Consider the following 22,930-nt stretch of genomic DNA (forward strand, 5'->3'; position numbering starts at 1 on the left):
TCTTGGGGTTAATACTGCGCTCAACATCTGAGGTCCTCCTCCGAGTGCCTACTCCGAGGGAAGCTCGGAGGATGGCAACAAGGGAGAGGGCCTTTTCGGCGGTGGCCCCCCGACTGTGGAATGATCTCCCCGATGAGGCTCGCCTGGCGCCCACATTGTTATCTTTCAGGCGCCAGGTCAAGACTTTCCTCTTCTCCCAGGCATTTAACGGCATTGAACAACACTAAGTTTGTTTTTTAATGGACCCCAGAACTGTTGTTTTAAATGGATGCTGCTGTTTTCATATTCTTTTTATGTCTCTGATGGTTTTTAAATTTTGTATACTTTTAATGTTTACTGTTTTGAGCTTTTATGAACCGCCCAGAGCGCTTCGGCTATGGGGCGGTATAGAAATGTAATAAAATAAATAAATAAAATAAATTTATTTATTACATTTCTATACCGCCCCATAGCCGAAGCTCTCTGAGCGGTTTACAATAACTGGTTTAATAATATTCCAACAAAGCTGGAATAAGGAAAGTACAATAATTTGGAATAAGCACTTTCAAATTATCACAGAGTTGTTAAGCACCACAGTTTCACTCTCTGTCAAAAAAAGCGGAAGAAAAAAAAAAGACAGAAATCGATGTCGATCCGATTTGCTTGGTTCTTATCCGCTCCCCCCGCCCCTGATCCGGCATGGTTGCCTTCTCAGCCTGCTCTTTCTGGCCAGCAGAGGGCCCTGGCTACTCGTTCAGTGAAGGCAGAAGCCATCTCTCTCGTATTCGCCCTCGGCTGAGCCGCGGCCGCCACGCTTCTTCCGACTCCGTATTCTGTATCCGGGCCCTGCCCATGTGAACAGTGAGCGCAATCCCCATTGCTGCCCCCTCACCCCACCCCCCAACCGAGGGAGGTGAGAGATCTAGGCAAAGCCTCGTCTTCATACCTGGCCGGGGAGTGGTGGTGGAGTCGTCTACACAGCACCAGCTTAATCTGGTTTCACACCGGGTTTGGGTTGCCCCGTTCCTGAAAGAGTCAAAACTCCAGAAGTGGAAGCGGGTGGTTTTGTTTTGTTTTGAAGGCTGCAGCACCGCGTAATAAAAATATTAAACCATGCCCCGCTTTGGTAGCCGCTTTGAAGGTTTATTGTTCTGAAAACCGGTTTCCGATCCAAACGCGCTCGCTGCGATCAGTTGCATCTATCAGGAGTTCCATCTCCGTGCAAGGAACGCTGGGAAATGTAGTCTTGGGGGCGTTGAGGAGGGGCCTTTCCAAAGAGAAACACCGCCCCCTCCCGGTGGCCAGAACTACAACTCCCAGGGTTCCGCGTTAGGGGAAGCCAGTGGGTGTCTAACCGGTTTAAGTTTGCAATGTAGACATTCCTCCTAAAGACCCAACGATTTTCAGAGGCTGGACTTGGGAGCTGCCTTCGAAAGATTACATTTCTGCCTTTCCTTCCCCATCTCTTCTTTCTTTTGCTGCTTCTTCCCCCCCACCCCCAAAAGCATTTATTTGAAGAAAGGACCTCCTGTCTGGAAACCACACCCGGAGGTAAAGGGTGGGACGGACGGCACTTTGCACATGCTCAGAGGCATTTTGTAATCTTCGCCGCTATCTCGCGCAGGTCCTCTTTGCCTCTTAGTCCCCCGGAGAGGTGGGGGCGGAGGAGGGGCGTTTGGCGCGATCATTGGGGGCGGGGGCGGAGTGCGCTTTGCACATGCTCGGAAGGATTTCCGTCTTTCCTGTTGCATCACCCTTTCTCTTGCGAAAGGCCTTCGCTCCGCCTCAGCCTCCAGACAAGCTTCGGGAAGAGGCTGCGCTTCGTCATCCGTGTGTATGTCGGGGGAGGAATACTTTTTGCACATGCTCAAAAGCTGCTCTCTCTCGTTTTTTTAATTTCCTGTTGCTTCGCCCTCTACTTCCTTGGTTGTTATTTCTTCTGCTTTTTCTTCTCCTGATACGTGAAGGTTGAGGTGGGCCGTTTTTTTTCCTTTCTGGGGCGGGGGATTACACTCTGCATGTGTTCAGAGGCACTTTTCTCTCTCGAAAACTCACATGTTGTTGAGTTGGGCCTAGCGCTTCAGGAAGGAGCCTTTCTCGGATTTCAATCCTGGCTTAGCCCTGTGTGGGAAGACGTGGAGATCAAAACTGTTCTTTCTTTTTAAAAAAGCAGCTTTTAATTATAGCCTTATAAAACATAAATTCACACCTCTCCCACACTCTCTCTAGTGAGAGAATTGCATTGCTTCTCGTTTTCCTTTCTTTCCTTTTACTCCCTTTCTAAAATCTCCTCCTCCTCCCTTCCCTTCTCTCCCAACAGAATCCTAATATATTTCTGGAGATCGTCCCACTTTGAGCATGGAAGCTGGGCTTGAAAAGGCTGCGGAGGAGAAAATACAGGTAGGCGTTTACTGGTGGGGGAAGTAGAGGAAGGATTCCAGAAAGCCACAAACGCAGCAGAGTTCAATCCCTTTTTACTGTCTACCTGGACAAATAATAATAATGCAGGACAAATAATAATAATGCAGGACAAATAATAATAATGTGGTGGAAAGATGGGAGTCGTAGTCAAATACCTTTGGAGGTGCCAGGTTGGGGAACGCTTGTAGGCCTCTCCGGCTCTTACGCAGGGGCCGATCGAAGTCCTGCCCCCCCCCAATCCATCTTATTTTTTCTTTCTTTTTTTAAAGCGGGACATGGTAGGAATCGCACCCAGGCCCTTTTGCATGAAGCGTGTCCCAGAGGGCAGGACACGGAATAATGGGCTCAAGTTAAAGGAAGCCAGATTCCAGCTGGACATCAGGAAAAACTTCCTGACTGTTAGAGCAGTACGACAATGGAACCAGTTCCCTAGGGAGGTTGTGGGCTCTCCCACACTAGAGGCATTCAAGAAGCAGCTGGAGAACCATCTGTCAGGGATGCTTTAGGGTGGATTCCTGCATTGAGCAGGGGGTTGGACTCGATGGCCTTATGTAGGCCCCTTCCAACTCTACTATTCTATGATTCCCAGAAACAGTGTGGTGTAGCGGTTAAGGAGTTTGGGCTAAGGAGTCCCGGGTTCAAATCCACACTCGGCCATGGAAGTTCACTGGGTGACTTTGGGCCAGTCACTGACTCTCAGCCTAACCTACTGACAAGGAAACCTGAAAAGCAGCCCTTTGAAACCCCTCCATTGTCAACTTTTCAAGCTTAGATGAATTATATTGAGGCTTATGCAACACACTGGGCTCCCCAGGCATAGTGCATCTGACTTTAGGGGTGTTGGTGGATCCTTTCCTTTTCTTTCCATTCCTCTAGTGAGGGTTCCTCTTTATTTGTTTTTGTTTCCAAAAACGAAGAGACACAGGAAGCCTCAAGGCTGTCTTGATCTCTTGGTTCCTTATCTGCCATGGACACATGTTACTTTTTCCTTAAACACTCTGCTTGCGCTTAGGCACCAGGCTGAGTAACATAGACTAAGAGGCGCATCGGGTCTTTATTTACCCTCTAGCCCCCTGACTAGGCATTTCTGAAGGGTCAGAGCATACTCTGGACTTCTTATTTCTCCTTGAGGTGCTTATCGAAGAACAGAATGCAACATTTTGTACCGGTCCTAGGCTGCCAAAATATGGCATTGTTTATGTAAGGATGGGTTTCTGTTTATGGAACATGTATGGGACTTGTGATCAGTCACGGGAAGGAGGAGGAAAAAGTATGACTTCATCACAGCAACATTGATGAGTATAAAAGTATGCTGACGTGGATGATAGATAGTTTTTCGCCATCGGTTTGTATGAGGTGGGCCTTTCTCCTACGCCAGTAGTAAAACAAAGAGTCTCTGTGTCTGGACCGGTTTATGAAATCGTTCCTTCCTTGTCGGGTTAGGGGAATTTCCCTAACACTAACTCGCAGGGTTGTTGTTGTGAGGATAAAACGGAGAGGAGGGGGATCGTGTCTGCTGCTGCCTTGTGTTTCTTGGAGGAAAAGGCAGGATACAAATGTAGTAAATGGGAGGGGGCTGGAAGCTGAGGGTCCTGGGTTCGAAGTTGGGACGCGGCCTCCACCCCAGCGCTCTCTAAACTGCCCAGTAGCTGAAGCTCTCTGGGCTGTTTTACAAAGATTAAAAACTATTAAAAAATACATTAACCATCGTATAAAAAGCCATTTTCATATCACGTATAAACAGACGGCACATACCCAGAGACGCAGCGATCTAAGCAAGTTGAAATGATCAGCAATAAGAAACGCAGTAAGAAAACGGACCAGGGGCCTGTCTCAGGATGAGCCAGCTCCAGATGCCCCTGTGAACTTCTGTCTGAGAAGGCGGAGGCGAGGTGGACCAACGCCCTGAGCTGGCTTCATGTCGGCACTGGAGCGAGCCTAGAATGATGGAATAATTGAGTTGGAAGGGGTCACGGAGGTCATCCAGTCCAACCCCAACAGAGGCTGGTGGCTCCGAAGTCAGTAGAGCAGAGAATTTGCACCTTGGACAGCTCCTTTAGAGTACTGACTGAAACCTGGACTGGATTCCCTGCCGCACTGACATTGGAGCCACCAGCCTCCACTGTCCAGCTCCCCTGTTCAATGCAGGATCTGTAATGCAGATGCAACTCCATGCAGATACAAAATGTTGGGGAATACAGATACAAAATGTTGGGGAATACAGATACAAAATGTTGGTGAATACAACTCCTAGCATTCCCGGCCGTTGGGCATGCTGCCTGTGCGTAGAAGTCCGAAACATTTGGAGGCCACCATAGAATCAAATAATCATAGAGTTGGAAGGGTCCAACCCCCTGCTCAATGCAGGAATCCACCTTAAAGCATCCCTGACAGATGCTTGTCCAGATGCCTCTTGAAGGCCTCTAGTGTGGGAGAGCCCACAACCTCACAAGGCAGCTGATTCCATTATCGTACTGCTCTAACAGTCAGGACGTTTTTCCTGGACGATGTCCAGCTGGAATCTGGCTTCCTTTAACTTGAGCCCATTATTCCGTGTCCTGCACTCTGGGATGATGGAGAAGAGATCCAGGCCCTCCTCTGTGTGACAACCTTTTAAGTATTTGAAGAGTGCTTTCATGTCTCCCCTCAGTCTTCTCTTCTGCAGGCTCAACATGCCCAGTTCTTTCAGCCTCTCCTCATAGGGCTTTGTTTCCACACCCCTGATCATCCTTCCCAAGATGGGGAAGGCTGAACGGCAACATCCCCGAATGTTTTTTGCCCTCTTCTTTGCATGCGCCAGGGCTGAAGAGCTCTGACCATGAAGAAAAATCTCTTAAGGTTTTAATGGAAATGGATTTCCCCGCAATTTCAAGCCATCCATTCCATTTCATCTCCCTGCTCAATGCGGGATCAGGTTCTAATCAGGTTCTCTGGCGCGACAGAAAATTAGTCTGGGTGTCATGGTCAGTGTGTCCGACCAGGAACAGAGAGTCCCGGGTTCAAATCTTCCCACGCCCACCCCAGCCACGAATCTCCCTCAGAGACCTTGGGCCGGACACTATTTCTCAGCCGAACTCCCCTCAGAGGGTTGTTGTGAGTGGAAAGTGGCAGAGGGGAGAGAAAACCTTTGCCCCCAGCACGTTGGGATTAAAATAGAATGGAATGGGACAGTTTCTGCTGCCAACTTTCCCCCCTGTGTCTTTAAGAGGCAGGCATTCAACAGGTGAAGCGTACCCCAGCCTACAGGTGCAGTGATGGGGTGGGGGGAGTTGAATTTCTGTCTGTGTTTCGGAAGTAAATTAATTTAAGTAGACATTGAGGTCGGGTGGCAGGGCCGGAAATTTAATTGATGCATTTGCAGACGAGCGAACAGGCCGATTTTGACTTATTTCTGACACAGCGATGCTTCCCATTTTAACATGGCCTCCATGGGGTGCTTTCCCACCCCCTCCCTCTTTTTTGTCTCATTTCTTCAGGAGAGTTCAGAGGAACATCGGACCGATCCGATAAAAGAGAGCAATGAAGTGAAACCGGGCGAGCCCAGGGAAAGCGAGGAAATGGTGGTCGAAGACCACGAAGACGGCGAGGCGTTAGCGGTAGGGATTTTCCTCCCGTTTTCAAGAGCTGTGTAAGCGTTGCACCAGACTAAGAGGTTGTCTTTAGGAAGCAAATCCGGAAAAAGGTTAGGAAAGTTATTCGGAGCTGTTGCCTTAGGAATGAGATCAAGGAGACGGCTGATGCCATTCTAGAATTCCGTTTCTGGGACGCTCTGGGCGATGGGCGGAGCTGAAGGCAAAGTGGGCGTGGCAAAAAGGCCAGCACGTTTTCGCTACAAGCTCTCAGTGTTGGTAACTAAGCCTCATCAGAGGTGTTACACACTTGTAGAATGCAGGGTGGGGATGGAGGCAAAAAGCACCCCACAAAAGCCAGGAAATTATGCGACTATTGTGTGGTTGGGGGTGGAGTCACAGGAAGAGGGTGTGGCCACCGGGGAAATCCCCGAGGGTCGGATTGGGACTCCAGGAGATCCTAGTGGGTGTTACAGCCTCTCCAGCGGTTGGACGAACGCTTTTTATGATATATTGCTGGTGGGATCTGTAACAAAACGTTGCAGCGTGGGACGCTCCCTCTTCAGGATTCCGGTGACTCTGTTCCGTTTTCCATTCACACTCCAGCAGTCAGTAATAGTAGCCACTGAATGAGCTCTGTCCTTATTGTGATGTTTTGGGTTGCATGCTTCCTTAGGCTTTCCCCCCAAAAAACATGTTTTATATCTCTATCCCACCTTTCCTCTAAGGCAGCCTTCCCCAACCTTTTGCCTTCTAGATCTTTTGGACCACAACTCCCAGCATTCCTCACCATTGTCTCTGCTAGCTAGGGATGATGGGAGTTGAAGTCCAAGACATCTTGAATACATGAAGTTGGGGAACAAAGGAACCCAAGGCGACGTACATAATCCTCCTCACAACAACCACCCTGTGAGGTAGGTTGGGCTGAGAGTCTGTGACTGGTCCAAAGCCCCCCAGTGAGCTTCCATGGCTGAGTGGAGGCTAGAACCCGGATCTCCTGACTCCCAGTTCAACACCACTACACCACGCTGGCTCTTTTCCCACTTTGGTGGGAACCTTGAATTTCCCCTGAGCTTGCTGATACCTCCCTTTTGTTGGTGGGGGGCGCCGCCATTTTGATGAGATAAGCAGCGGCACTCACTGCCTGCATGTCGGAAATAGCGGGAGGGACGTGCAAAATCAGAACTCCCGAGACCTTGTCTTTAGACCCGACTCTGGAAGTTCAAAGAGTGTTGAGACGTTATAAAGGCCTCAAGGCCTCAGTGAGGCCTGAAAGTGTTGCTAACTGAAAGCTCTTTCAAGAAATCGTGTTTGTTTGTTCAGGCAGGACTGTGCCCTGCCCTATATGGAACAATGCTCTGGGGCGATTTGCTTGCTTCCAAGATTAAGTGAACTTCTATAAAAGTACTGCGTGTGCTTTGCTCTGGGAGAACTCTGTACATGTACAGGCTCCCATAGCTGGATTCGTTCATTGAGGAAGAGTTGGATTGCAACCGGAGTGAGAATCTGCTCTCTGACGGATGTGTAGTGAATGGTAATAGCTGTAGGCTCAGTTCAGACAACACGTTTCTCGATGGTGGTTTTAGAACACGGTGGAGTTTTTGCACCACCATTAAGAAATGTGTTGTCTGGCGGGAAAAATCCATCCCATGGTGGAGGTTGGTTTTTTTGTGTGGAAAACACTCCACACTTAATATCCACGCTGTGCAGTGCAGAGCAGAGTTCCTGCACAGGGGAGAGTTCCTGCACAACCGTTGTGTTGTGTGTTGAGTGGCTGGCTCTGTGTTGTTTTCCACTGCGATGAGTGGACTTTTCCCACCGGCTACAGAGTTCCCTGGCAAGAGCGGCGAAAGGAGCGAGTGCCCCTCTAGGAGAGCCGCCGGGATTGTTGTTTTGAAGCAATGGCTGATGGGATAGCATCGGGAGGACTGGGGGAGGAGAGAGGGCGGAGGAAGTGTCAATCAAATGTCGTGATGGATTTTACTCAACTCCACGGTAGCCCACAGTCACACAACGGTGGAGTTAGAACATGTTGTGTGGGGAGCAGCTTCTACAACTCAACCACTGAGTGGAGTTTTCACACTGTGTTGACTGAACTGAGCCGTAATCTCTGGTAATACCTTAAAAAATAGTAAGTTGGTCTTTGCCAGGTCTGCTCTTAACTGGGTTTTTTTTTCAGATGGCAGACTGTTCATCTGGGCTTACTGGTCGACTGGCAGCCACTTGCCAAGCTACTAAGAAGTTGCCTGGGTCACCACAGGAGGATGAAGTAAGTGTACAGTATAAACCTTAAACGGCTGGGGCCAGATTATCTGAAAGATCCCCTCCTCCCATATATACCTGCCCAGACCCTAAGGTCATCCTCAGGGGTTCTTCTCCGTGAGTCCTTGCCAAAGGAAATGAAGCAGGTGGCTACCAGGAGCAGGGCCTTCTCTGCTGTGGCACCCCGGCTGTAGAATGAGCTCTCTAGAGAGTTTCGCTTGGCCCCTATGTTATACTTTTTCCAACCTTATTTTCCCAGTATTTTAACATTTTACCATCTTAGTTTTTTAACTTGCTGTTTTAAATCTGATTTTAAAACCTTTGCATCACTGCTCGGTTTTATTCTGGTTGTGCTTGTATTTTGCGGTTTAAGTTTGATACTGAAGTTGCGCTTTATGGTTTTTATTTTTGTGAACCACCCAGAGAGCTTCAGCTATTGGACAGTAAATAAATGACAGTTAGAGAGTGAATCTAGAGATAAGAAAATGAGCCATTTCCACCTTGGTCTTAGACCACTCAGGGAGCCGCTGGCTTTCATCAAGATCCTTGAGTGGTTCTTTTCTCTCTTTGTATTTGGTACATGTGGAAGCTACAAAGGTGCAACTACAGTTCTAGTCTCGTGCAAAGGACTTGTGAACAAAACAGTAATGGCTGCTTTTGCCTATCCTTTCAGGTTGAACCAAGTTACATTTACAGTGGTGGCCAAAATTGTGGACACTTCTTGAAATTTTCATGTTTTGCAACTTTGCATGCTTATAGAAAATGTTCTGTTTCATGAAATTCAAATGTTTATATATCAAATGAAAGAGAATTTAATGCTGAATTCAATACAAAAAAACAGAATGCAAATATCTGCAGTACTTAAAAAGTTATGCTTACTTTAGTCTAAAAACAAACACAGGTGTGATCGAGTGAAGAAGCGGATTGGAGTTGCAAACCCTACTGGCCAATCACAGTCCTTGTTCTGGGGACCAATCACATGGCAGTAGCTGCGCTACATCATGTTTCAAGTTGGGGAAAGTCGGTTTTGCTGTTTGTTCTGTAACTGAAGCGCAATTGGAGATGGTGTGAATATTTGAAGTATTTCTCCAATTAAAAGCCTCCATCATAAATACAGCAAGGGCACCAAAGAAAAGAGTTGATTGGACACCCAGGAAAAAAAGCAGGGTGGTTGCATTACGTGAATCAGGTCTTTCCATTGATATATAAACATTTGAATTTTGTGAAACAGAACATTTTCTATAAGCATGCAAAGTTGCAAAACGTGAACATTTCAAAAAGGGGCCCACAATTTTGGCCACCACCGTAGTTCACCAGATCCTAACCGATGCATAAGTATAAGACATTAACATAGATGGAGGGCTGGGTTATTCTCCAAAGGCCTGCTTGAACAAAAAAGTTTTAGCCTGCTTCCGAAAGCCCATCAAGGAGGGAGCCAGCCTAGCTTCCCCTGGAAGAGAGTTCCAGAGCACCGGAGCAGCCACCGAGAAGGCCCTCTCCCATGTTCCCACCAAGCGCGCCTGAGAAGAAGGTGGGACTGAAAGAAGGGCCTCTCCAGAAGATCTCAAAGCACGGGCAGGCTCATAAGGGAGAATACGGTCTTTCAAATAACCTGGACCCGAACCATATAGAGCTTTATAGGTCATAACCAGCACTTTGAATTGTGCCCGGAAACAGACTGGAAGCCAGTGGAGCTGTTTTAACAGGGGAGTTGTCTGCTCCCTGTAACCAGCCCCGGTCAACAATCTGGCTGCAGCTCTTTGAACCAGCTGGAGTTTCCGAACACTCTTCAAAGGCAGCCCCACGTGGAGCGCGTTACAGTAATCCAATCGGGATGTAACTAAGGCATGTGTCACCGTGGCCAGGTCCGACATCTCTAGGAACGGGCGCAGCTGGCGCACTAGCTTTAACTGTGCAAATGAACTCCTGGCCACCGCCGAAATCTGGGCATTCAGGCTCAGGGCTGAATCCAGAAGTACACCCAAGCTTCAGGGGGAGTGTAACCCCATCCAACACAAGCTGAATCCCTATTCCCTGATCTGCCTATAAATATTATAGTACCCAACATCGTGATTGTTAACCACCTTGAGACACATCAGTTTGTTTTACATATCTTTATAAATTGTAAATAAATGGGTTATTTGATAATTATCACTCTTTATTGGTGTTTGGAGTAGTCGTGTGCCTCTTGGCACCTTATATAGTACTACATGGCCCGATTTACACCTTGCGGGTCAACTTCTCGTCCTCTGCACAGTTCTTTGTAACATTTGCAGTCTTGATATTTCTGTACTGCATGGCTGCCCTTGTGCTGTCCCTATATGCACATATATAGGAGCGGTGGTATTTTCCCAATAATAGATTATGTCTTCACTCTCAGTGCTGTTTTTCTGTGGCTGGTCAGCAGTGCTGCCTGGGCAAAAGGCCCTTGTTGATATCAAAGTGTCAACTGGTCCACACCTTGTGGAAGAAATAGCTGCTTGCAAAATACCAGGGTCCTCCAGTGAATTTGCTTCTGTTACCAGCATGGGAAGCCTGAATGTGTCTGCGTTTTTTGGCTTGCCAAATATCATTCTGTGGGCAGGAAACACTTGGTTCGTATACAAGGAGACTAGTCTGCATAAAAAAAGGAAAGGAAAGGAACCTCTCGTGCAAGCACTGAGTCATTACTGACTCTTGGAGGGACGCCAGCTTTCGCTGACGTTTTCTTGGCAGGCCTTATAGCGGGGTGGTTTGCCGTTGCCTTCCCCGGCCGTGATTACCTTTCCCCCAGCTAACTGGGTACTCATTTTACCGACCTCGGGAGGATGGAAGGCTGAGTCGACCCGAGCCGGCTGCCTGAAACCAGCTTCCGCTGGGATCGAACTCAGGCCGTGGGGAGACTTTCAGCTGCAGAAACTGCTGCTTTACCGCTCTGCGCCACACTAGGCTCAGTCTGCATAAACCAAATGGTAATTCCTCTTCCTCTGGGCTCTGTCCACCTGCATCCGGAATCTAAACAGATGTAACATCATACCAAAGCAGCCGTGTTGCATTCTGTTTATTTATTTATTTATTAAATGTATGTACCTATTAAATGTATGTACCGCCCCATAGCCGAAGCTCTCTGGGCGGTTTACAAAGGTTAAAAACAGTGGACATTAAAAAAAAGTATACAAAATTTAAAAACCATCAAAAAATATAAAAAACAACAGTATAAAGCAGTATCCATTTTAAACAGAAACTGTTCTGGGTTCCATTAAAAAAACCCAACTTAGCATATGCTGTTAAATGCTTGGGAGAAGAGAAAGGTCTTGACCTGGCGCCGAAAAGATAACAATGTTGGCACCAGGCGAGCCTCATCGGGGAGATCATTCCATAATTGGGGGGCCACAATTAGTAGTTTTTAAATGACTAATATATATAAGGTGCCAGAATGCACACAACTACTTGACCCACTAGTGGAGAAGGATGATTAACAAGAAATCCATTTATTATTATACAAAAATTTCAAAAAAGCTGATGTATCCCATAGTTGTTAGACAATAGTGGTGTTGGGTACTATAATACAATAAACCAATAATTGGAATGCTATTCCTACTATAAGACAATACAAGTCTCTAATATAGCCCATCAAAGACACACTAACACGCTTCAGTCTATTAAACACATTTGGCAATACATCAGTACATAAACATATGTTCACGGATATATTGTAAGTAAGTAAGGTTTGTTCTTATTATATTTTATTCTTTCCAGCGTTGTAAGTTGTTGACAGGATTTTGCAATAAACTTCCCGTTTTCGCTGCTCAAGCTTCCTCGGAACAAACGCTACAGGGATAAGATAATATTCTTTATATAATCATCACATTTAGTCGAAATATCTCTATAATTATAAAATCCAAGCACTCATTTCTAATTCAGCCTAAAAATCACTCACCCATATCAGGTTAAACCGTCAATTATAGGATATTCATCCTCAAAAAACTATTGCGGGGGAGAAAACCCCTCCAATTGAAGGCTGTGGAAAACCATAAATTTGGCCTTATTAGAAAATAAACATCATCTTTCTGTTTCGAAGAGTTACCAAGAGCTCCAAAATGTTATCTTACCAGCCAGTCTGTTTATGGTCTGAAAGCAGCTGTGTCTGATTATAACCACAGTAGTCCTTTTTATCAAGGAAAACAGCTACTTAATTGGAAGAGGCTTTTATCCTGCCAAGAAGACCGAATAATCTATGCTAGCATTGAGACCATGTGGATAGATTGTATCCAATCGAAAAGTCCATACAGCCTCTTTTTTGAGTAATAAGTCCTTATAATCAGTCCAAGAGTATGGGTCAATATAGATTCTATCAGTGACTAAAAATTTAAAGTCATCGTATTTGTGTTATAATTCCATAAAATGCTGTACCATTGGTGCCTTAGCGACTTTATTCTTAATTTTAGAATGGTGTTCAATAATTCTTGTCTGGATGCTCCTTGTAGTTTCCCCCACATATAATAGTTTGCATGGACAGATAATGATGTACATGACATTCTTTGTAGAACAATTAGAGAAATGCCGTAAGTACAAAGTTTGGTTGGTCCTAGGATGAAGGAACTCTTTTGATTGTAAACTTAGAGAACATACCGTACATCCCACGCACTTAAAGTGACCTTGGATGTTATTTCATGTTCTCCTTGGAGTTCTAATGTCTGTATGTATTAGTTGATCCCGTAAGTTCCTGCTTCTTTTCAGACCCACTTGAGGAGGGATAATACATCCAGGTAAATGGCTCACTATGTGCCAATGTTTCCTTATAGACTTTATAATAGCATGTGATAAGGATGAATAATCAAAAGCACAAGTAATTGTATTTCTTGTAGATCTTTCTGTTTTTGATAAAAATGTGGCTCTAGGCATGGCATCAGCCCTTTGCTCAGCTTTCCTAATTATAGGCAGTGGATATAAAGCCCTATGAAGAAAGACTGAAAGAACTGGGCGTGTTTAGCCTGGAGAAGAGAAGATTGAGGGGAGACATGATAGCACTCTTCAAATACTTAAAAGGTTGTCACACAGAGGAAGGCCAGGATCTCTTCTCGATCCTCCCAGAGTGCAGGACACGGAATAATGGGCTCAAGTTAAAGGAAGCCAGATTCCAGCTGGACATCAGGAAAAACTTCCTGACTGTTAGAGCAGTACAACAATGGAATCAGTTACCTAGGGAGGTTGTGGGCTCTCCCACACTAGAGGCCTTCAAGAGGCAGCTGGACAAGCATCTGTCAGGGATGCTTTAGGGTGGATTCCTGCATTGAGCAGGGGGTTGGACTCAATGGCCTTGTAGGCCCCTTCCAACTCTGCTATTCTATGATTCTATGATATCCTCTCTCCATTAACGATTCCCGAAATCTATTTTTTTGTTGTGAAAAATGTATATACTTTGTAGAATTCCTCTTAAATCGAAAGAGTTGACCAACAGGTAAATTCCTTCTTAAATGAGGTGGATGAAATGAGGAGTAATGCAATAAAGAGTTCCTGTCAGTGGGTTTAATAAACGTTTTTAAACACAGCCGATCACATTGGCGATAAACCCAAGTGTCCAAGAAGGCAATCTCATCCTTATCCTGATGGGAAGAAAATTTAATATTATCATGAATAGTATTAATCCAGGAGACGAAATCATTGAAAACAGAAGCATTTGCAAAAATTATAAATATGTCATCAACGTATCGTTTATAGAGGAGAATTTCCTTGTAAAATGGATTTTGAGCCGAGTGATAAATGAAATTCTCCAATCTGGCCATAAATAAATTTGCCACACTAGGGGCAAAAGGACTGCCCATAGCTACGCCACGGGTCTGTAGAAAGAAATCCTCATCAAATCTAAAATAATTCTTCTCCAATATAATCTCAGTCAATTGTAATAGGAAACTGGTAGGTGGATGATGGGTCTCCCGTTTATTCAAATACCATTCAACTGTATCCTGTGCTTCATCATGTGGAATACTACTATACAGTGAATTGACATCCAATGTTGCCATAATGGATCCTGATGGTATAATTCTTCCCTCTATCTTATTTATAAAATCAGTGGTGTCTTTCAAATAAGAATGCATTTGTGTTACAAATGGACGTAAAAAATGGTCAACGTATTGTGATGAAGGTTCCAATATTGAATTGCATCCCGAGATTATAGGACGTCCTTTTGGTGGGAAGCCTTGTTTATGAATCTTAGGCAGAATATAAAAGACTGGTATACGAGAGTTCGATTTCTGAAGGAAGTTGGCTGTTTTTTGATCTGTATGACCCAGAAGCATGGCTTCATTGCTAACAGTTCTTATAATGAACGAGATATGTTTTGTGGGGTCTCTTCTGCAAGGTTCATAGCAAGAAATGCCCTGTAATTGTCTATAAACCTCCTTAAGATAATTCTGTTTATTCAATATTACAGTAGGAAAGGAAAGGAACCTCTCGTGCAAGCACTGAGTCATTACTGACTCTTGGAGGGACGCCAGCTTTTGCTCACGTTTTCTTGGCAGGCCTTATAGCGGGGTGGTTTGCCGTTGCCTTCCCCGGCCGTTATTACCTTTCCCCCAGCTAGCTGGGTACTCATTTTACCGACCTCGGGAGGATGGAAGGCTGAGTCGACCCGAGCCGGCTGCCTGAAACCAGCTTCCGCTGGGATCGAACTCAGGCCGTGGGGAGAGTTTCAGCTGCAGAAACTGCCGCTTTACCGCTCTGCGCCACACGAGCTCCCCCTTTATCTGCTTCCTTGATAATTATAGATGGGTCATTAGACAACTTCTTTACAGTATCCCAAACCTTCTTTGATAAATTGTGCCATGTTGGTGGAGTATGTCGTTCCAATTGGTTTAGATCTTTTAACACAAGATTTTCAAATACTTGTATATAGGGATTATAGGAGCTCGGATTAAAGGTAGAGTTTGGGCGAAACTTAAAAGAGATGCTTGATATATTGGTATTAGATGTATTATCACCAAAGAATTCCCTCAATTTTATTTGACGCACCAGACGAAAAAAACCAAGTCTTGTATGAAAAGCATTATAATGGGGCGTAGGTACAAAGCTCATGCCCAAATTCAATATCCTTCTTTCTTCATCTGATAATCTACGGGAAGATAGATTGACAATCAGATCTTGTATCGACCTCTGTGGCGTGGACGTTGGCCGGAAAAATGTCCCCTTCTGGGGCGTAGAGATCTATCCCAAAATGTTTTACTTGCACCCTCATCCCCAGAGGTCCCAGCAGAATCTTCCGTAGCCTCCATGCTGTCAAGAACTGTAGGCACATGCGATGTATATTGCCATGATACTTTCTTTGTAGGTTTCTTTCTGGGATGTTCATCAGACATCCAGTTATACACTCTAGATTGGGTGTAGTCCTTTTCATCTCGTGCGAATTTTTTAGTTTTCATGTTTTTTAATTCCGATTGGAAAGTAATTAATTCCTTTTCTAACGTTTCACACTTGTTTTTAAATTCCTCCACCGACAAGGAAACCTTTAGTTGTTGTTCTTGTATATTAATCTGCTCAGAAGTTTTTAAACTTTCTTCCTGTGCTTTTTCAATAATAAGCAACATTAAATCAAAAGAGCATTTGTTGAGAATTGATATCCACTTTGTTTTAAAATCTAAGTCATCTTGAAACATCTTTGTTGGGCTATATTATAGACTTGTATTGTCTTATAGTAGGAATAGCATTCCAATTATTAGTTTATTGTATTATAGTACCCAACACCACTATTGTCTAACAACTATGGGATACATCAGCTTTTTTGTAATTTTTGTATAATAATAAATGGGTTTCTTGTTAATCATCTTTCTCCACTAATAATTGGGGGGCCACCACTGAAAAGGCCCTCTCCCTTGTTGCTATCCTCCGAGCTTCCCTCGGAGTAGGCACTCGGAGGAGGACCTTAGATGTTGAGCGCAGTGTATGGGTAGGTTCATGTCGGGAGAGCCGTTCCATCAGGTATGGCGGTCCCAAGCCATGTAAGGCTTTATAGGTTAAAACCAGCACCTTGAATTGGGCTCAGAAACGTATTGGCAGCCAGTTTGAAAACCCTGTGATTCAAGCCTTTTAATATTTTATTTATTTATTTATTTATTTATTTATTACATTTTTATACCGCCCAATAGCTGAAGCTCTCTGGGCGGTTCACAAAAATTAAAACCATAATAAAACAACCAACAGGTTAAAAGCACAAATAGTAACTTTTTTTCACGGATCGAAGACTTCAAACCATAGGCTCCGGATAGAAAACCTAGAAAATGTTGGAAGGGATGGTTTATACTTCGTTGGAAATTCTCATTTGATCAAAACTGCAAATAGCCTGGTTAAAAACATAGATGAAAATCTCTTCAGGAAAGAATATTTTGTACTGATTGTCAATATCGGCGTTTGATTTGTACTCAGTCTTGTCTCTAACTAGCACTGTTCCAAGCTAGTGTTGCACTTCTGTTCAACGTGTAATCTGGGGAGTTCAAAATAATTTGCTTGTACATCCCAATGCTAATGTGTGATTAAAAGAAAGAAAGAAAAGAAAGAAAAATAAGTGAATATTGTTGACACCGAGTTTGCAACGACAGTGGCTTGGTTCAGATTAATAATTTCTTGAAGCAGCCGTGTTCCCGTGCAGAGGTGCTTCCAGGGTTGGACCCCAGAGCTGAAGTTCTGGGCCGCCCGGAGAATGGCTGGCGATAGGGTGGCCACTAACAGGTTTTGGATGAACTGCTTCAGGATTGGCACTCGGAAAACGGAGATGGCCGTCAGCAGTAGATGCTGTTACGTTGGGGGAGTTTAAGAGGAGCCTCTGGAGGAATTAGACTCCAGCGCCCATCATTCCCAGTAACAGTGTGGTGTTGTGGACTAGGGAGACCCGAGTTCAGATCCCCCCTCAAACTGGGTGACTTTGGAAAGCAAGTCACTGAGTCTCAGCTAGGCCTAACTCCCAAGATTGTTGTGTAGATAAAACTGGAGAGGAGGAGGAAAAGGCGAGATATAAATGTAAGAAATGAATAATATTTTTTGGAGAGCCAGTGCGGCGTAGTGGCTAGAGCAGAGCTTTCCAAACTTTTCATGTTGGTGACACACTTTTTAGACATGCATCATTTCGCGACACAGTAATTTGGTTTTGCTAGCAAACCAGAGGTTAAACTAACCCCTTATAAGAGATACGGACACATACATAAATTGTAATAACGAAATGTACGGGGGCACAACATATCTCATGAAAACCTTTCATTTATATTTTTAGAAATACATGATTTGCAAGATAGTAACATACATTTCCAAGACTTTTCACACTGAACCAATTTTGTCGAGCTGCGATCGAGCGGCGGTTGAGACAGTGTTCTATCAAAAAAACTGGACCCATGGAATTTCTCGAATGCGTCACTTCAGGTGCAGCCGCGTCACCGGAAGTGACGCGGAATCAGCTGTGTCGACCTGATTATGCATACTGCGCATGCGCAGCACCTGTATGATCCCTCGACCATGGTGCGCATACACGGATACGACGGAAGGGGAATATACTAGTGCACCATACTAATCGGCACCTTTGCGGCGTAAAAATGCCTGCGAGTTGGTATTGCTTATTTCACAGAGACTCAGAGGTTTCTCGTTACGTTCGCGCGACACACCTACACACTGCAGCTGACACACTGACGTGTCGCGACACACAGTTTGGAAAGCTCTGGGCTAGAGTGTTGGACTGGGAGTCGGGAGATCCGGGTTCTAGTCCCCACTTGGCCATGGAAAGCCACTGGGTGACTTTGGGCCAGTCACATGCTCTTGAGCCCAACCTACCTCAGAGGGTTGTTGTTGTGAGAATAAAATGGAGAGGAAGAGGATTATGTACGCTGCCTTGGGTTCCTTGCCGGGAAAAAAGGCGGGATATAAATACAGTAAATAAATAATAAACACTCCTGGCAGGCGCTGGGTTGGGCAAGGCTTAGGCGGGGTGTTAGGTTTGTGCTTAAATCAGAGGCCGTGTTGACAGTGGGTGATGGGATTTGTAGTTCATGAGAATTCTACCTTGGGGAGTTGATAAGAGGAGCCAGTTTTGAAATGAATACTTTCCACATTAAGTCCCTTGAAGGCCTGCCTGTATTTGGGGGGGGGGGGGGGACGACGACAAACGCCCAACCGAAAAGCGCATGTTGGATGCGTCGTGGCCTTCTCTGTCCTGACCCTTCCCGGGCGTGGGGCTTGCCGTGACTGCCACGACACAGGCTCTGAACACCAGGCCTGGCTGCGGCTGCTCCCTGCTCAAGCCAAGCACCACCGCTTGATACGCCTGAGGCAAAGGATAAAGCCCACCTTCCTCCAAACTATGTGGAGAAGGGTTAAATGGAGAAGGATTTCAATATATAAAATAAAACACTGTGAGTTATATGTGCTGAGGTGAATGATTGTCAGAGTGGGTGCTGAATGTGTAAACCTTAGATGATAAATGCCAAACAGACACGTGGGATTTTTGTGGTAGTTTAAAAACAAAACAATCAAAATTTATTTTCAAAAGTACACAACCTTTGTTTCAACTAAACCACTTAAAACCCTTTTTGAAACCTGTCATACAATCCTTTCACACACTCACATACGCGCTTTCCTTTTTCTCACACAATCAATCTTGAACTTTCTTTATTATCAGTATTGATTAATATACTTCCACTACGTGCACACCACACCCTAAAGACACCACTCACTACACTGACTCTCAAATTTCCCAGAACTTAAGTACCATAAACACAGAGAGCACTACAGACTCTTAAGACAGCCTTCCTCAACCTGGGGCGCTCCAGATGTGTTGGACTGCACCTCCCAGAATGCCCCAGCCAGTCGAGCTGGCTGGGGCATTCTGGGAGTTGTAGTCCAACACATCTGGAGTGCCCCAGGTTGAGGAAGGCTGCTCTAAGAGTACCTAACAAGTCTCCCACAATCCCCTCAGTCCTTCCCTTATATATGACTCCTCCCCCTCCCCAGACATTCTAACTCCGCCCACTCAGGCCAACATTCTAAAAACCACAGCCTTCCAAACCGCAGACATACATTTGGGAACTGACTTGTGGGGTGTAACGCCACAGTGACCTCCAAGCCCTGGGCCTTCCAGCAGTGCTGTGATTGGGAATGAAATATTCCAGGTATTAACATTCTCTCTGGGTGTCTCCCACTTTTCACTTTTGAGGAATTGGAGGAGGGTCCGGCTGACCCGCCGAAGACCGACGCAGAGGGGGCTAAAACGGAGGAGGACAGCAGCAGTGAGGAATTGCTGATCGAAGATACAAAAGAGGAGGAGCGCGAGACCACTGACGAGGTACTGGGTTCTAGTCTCGGGGGTTTCACGCAAACCGCAAGACTGGCTGAAGCAGTCATAGCTGTGGAAGCAGATTTCCGTTCCAGAACAGCAACGCCTTCCTAGGTGCTCTGCGTGGTGCCCAAAGCTGCATCTTTTATCTTCACAGCAGCCCTAGGAGGTGTGTGTGTGTGTGGGGGGGTGGATTGGTTGGGTTCAGAGATTGTGAGCATTGTGCTTCATGGCTGAGTGTGGGCTTGAACTCTGACCTCTTTGCTCTGAATCCATCACTCAAGTCACTGTATCGTAGGTGCAGAGCGGTTGTCCCAGGGACCTCCTCTACAAAGCCCTATGAAGAGAGACTGAAAGAAATGGGCATGTTTAGCTTGGAGAAGAGAAGATTGAGGGGAGACATGATAGCACTCTTCAAAGACTTGAAAGGTTGTCACACAGAGGAGGGCCAGGATCTCTTCTCGATCCTCCCAGAGTGCAGGACACAGAATAACGGGCTCAAGTTAAAGGAAGCCAGATTCCAGCTGGACATCAGGAAAAACTTCCTGACTGTTAGAGCAGTACGACAATGGAATCAGTTGCCTGGGGAGGTTGTGGGCTCTCCCACACTAGAGGCATTCAAGAGGCAGCTGGACAACCATCTGTCAAGGATGCTTAAGGGTGGATTCCTGCATTGAGCAGGGGGTTGGACTTGATGGCCTTGTAGGCCCCTTCCAACTCTACGATTCTATGATTCTATGGTTTGTTGTTGGGTTAAGACTCTGGATTGTTTCTTCTTCAGCAGCCCAAGTTTGGATGTCATGTGCCTGCGTTGTTTGCTCGATTGGAAGCAAAACAGAAATGCCACGTGGCCAAGAGGCGGTCACTTGCATCGCCAACCCTCCACGGCTTGGTTAATTGAGCCATATTTAGTCGTTATACGTGCGAGCTAAGCCCTTGAGGGTTTAAAAGAGTTCGTGTGAAATACTGTTTGGCATAGCTTGATGCTTTGGAAGCTACATTTTTAAAATAGAAAATCAGTGAAGGAGAGGCAATCTTTGTTTTTATTAATATTAGCCTTTTTTCCCGCCCCACTGGAAGGTGCCACCCAATTCGGAAGTTTTTGACCTGCGGAAGGAGAGGGAAGAGGACGAAGATGGCGACGGAGAGAGTAGCAGTGAGGAGATAGTGGTATGTTTTCGGGGTGGTTTTTTTTGGTCTGTCTTGTGAGCTCCAGCTGGCTCGAGTAAGCAAGCCAGGTCACATCCTATCTTGAGATACCTCCCCCACTAAGGCTGCAATCCTATACAAGCGTACTTGGGAGTAAATGCCATTGAATTCAGTACTTACTTATTTATTTATTATTTATTTATTTATTCAGAGTATTTTTATCCCGCACCTCAGCCAAAAGGCTCTCGGAGCGGCTTACAATGTATCAGTAAAGAAGACAGTCCCTACCCTCAGGCTTACATTCTAAAAAAGATGACACACAAGGAAAAAGGGATGGGGAGGGAAGAGGGAGAAAATAAAAAGAAATTAAGGAGACTGTTTAGGCTGGTGGGAAGGCCCTGCTCCGTCCTCTCATCTCCCAATGGAGGGGCAGATCAACAGCTCCTTCTTCCCCGCAAGGTGAAGATGTTAGCCCTGGGAGGGGGGGGGTGTCCAACTGAAGCTGGCTCTGATGGTCCCTGCCTGCTCCAGTCTCCCTCGCATCTTACTTCTGAGTAAACGTGCAAAGGACTGCACTTTTAGTCAGTTAAGCGGACTCATTACTTGATCTGATGTTGGTTGGGCAGATTTAATTTTTGATCCCGGATATGGGACCAAGCCTAAATTCAAATACACCTTTAGAATTATATTTTAGAATATGACTTTCTATTTATGACCTAATAGAATTTCAAATTTAAACTTGTATTCTGTGTGTGTGATTGAACTACTATTTTACTATTGTAGACTTTAGGTTGTTTTTATGGTAGTCAGTGTTTCATTTTTATGTGCAGCGCCCTGAAAACCCTTCCTTGGGATAAAGGTGTGATTTATCCATTTTTAAAATAAATAAAAAATATCACAAGAACCTGAGCTGTACTGGGTTGTGTCATTGGTCCTCCCAGACCAGAAGTGGGAATGACCTTTGGCCCTCTAATTGTTGTTGGGCTTGGAATCCCATCAGCCTCAGCCAGGATGGCCAGTGTTCAGGGATGATGGGAGTTGTAGTCCAAAACATCTTGAGTGCCACCAGTTCCCCACCCTTGATGGAAACCAATGCAGACTATTTCGACTAGTAATAGCATTATATTCCTTCTGACTATTTTCCTCTCCAGTGCCATAAACTCGCTCGGTAAAGCTGTATAGGGCTCAGTTCAGACAACGTGTTAGTCAATGCAGTGTGAAAACTCCACTCAACGGTTGAGTTTCTAGGGAGTACGCCCCACACAACATGTCCTAACTCCACCGTTGTGTGACTGTGGGCTACCGTGGAGTTGAGTAAAATCCATCGTGACGTTTGATTGGCAGTTCCTCCGCCCTCTCTCCTCCCCTGGTCCTCTCGATGGTATCCCATCAGCCATTGCTGCAAAATACCAATCCTGGTGGCTCTCCTAGAGCGGCACTCCCTCCTTTCGCCGCTCTTGCCGGGGAACTCTGTAGCCAATGGGAAAAGTCAACTCAACACAACAGAGAACTCCACGGAGCCCTCCACACAACACGCAACACAACGGTTGTGCAGGAACTCTGCTCTGCACAGCATGAATATTCAGCGGGGAGTGTTTTCTAAAAACAACAACAACCCTCTACCGTGGGGTGGAGTTTTCCCTCCAGACAACACATTTCTCAACGGTGGCGTAAAAACTCCACCGTTGATTTTCAAAACCACCGTTGAGAAACATGTTGTCTGAACTGAGCCTAGAAGTGAGATTTGAACTGTGTTCCCAGCTGAGATGTATCCTCTGTATATTTATGTGTTCTTTAAAGAGCAGAAAGGGTGCCACAGTACTGCATCTTATAGCAGTGAGTTCCACAGTTCTAAGTATTGTAGAAAAAGGTAGTTCCCTCTTCTTGTCTTTGAATCTGCTGCCTGTTGGTTTCATCTGTTTCCCTTATACGCCTCACAGCCTTTTTTTTTCTCCTTCCTATTCTCCCGTAGGAAGCTGGAAGCATTGAAAGCAGGTAAGAACGGGGCCTTTCCATGAGAGTTGCCAAGGGAAACACCTATTTTAAATTTGTATAGGTCTGATTCTCCTCCTTTTCTGCAATGCTGCTGCTGCTGTTGATCCCAGACCTTTTGGGTCAGTGGGCAGATTTGGAATGTTGAGGCAATATTGTGGACACTCTCACAAAATGGCTGCCATAGGGGGTGGGCATAGCCAGTCACAAAGCACTCGTTTCCCAGAAGGCGTTAACCAGTGTGGCGTAGTGGCTAAAGTGTTGGACTGGG

General features: G+C 45.5%; 1 protein-coding gene across 3 annotated transcripts in view; it reads left to right on the forward strand.

Moving 5' to 3' along the window:
- The first annotated feature begins 1,344 nt into the window (after positions 1 to 1,344).
- LOC134396171 (zinc finger protein ZFP2-like) overlaps positions 1,345 to 22,930 on the forward strand; it is a 31,595-nt gene continuing 10,009 nt past the window's right edge. The window contains exons 1-7 of one of the 3 annotated variants that reach the window (XM_063122570.1): positions 1,345 to 1,530; positions 2,300 to 2,379; positions 5,877 to 5,996; positions 8,149 to 8,238; positions 19,399 to 19,527; positions 20,599 to 20,688; positions 22,640 to 22,662. In XM_063122570.1, coding sequence (XP_062978640.1) covers positions 2,338 to 2,379; positions 5,877 to 5,996; positions 8,149 to 8,238; positions 19,399 to 19,527; positions 20,599 to 20,688; positions 22,640 to 22,662 — 494 coding nt within the window. In that variant the 5' untranslated portion in view covers positions 1,345 to 1,530; positions 2,300 to 2,337. Of the gene's footprint in view, positions 1,531 to 1,726; positions 1,814 to 1,884; positions 1,953 to 2,299; positions 2,380 to 5,876; positions 5,997 to 8,148; positions 8,239 to 19,398; positions 19,528 to 20,598; positions 20,689 to 22,639; positions 22,663 to 22,930 lie in introns of those variants that run through there. The other 2 variants (XM_063122571.1, XM_063122572.1) reach the window with 2 other exon arrangements.

Source organism: Elgaria multicarinata, chromosome 3, assembly GCF_023053635.1.
Source record: "Elgaria multicarinata webbii isolate HBS135686 ecotype San Diego chromosome 3, rElgMul1.1.pri, whole genome shotgun sequence".
Taxonomy (NCBI): Eukaryota; Metazoa; Chordata; class Lepidosauria; order Squamata; family Anguidae; genus Elgaria; species Elgaria multicarinata.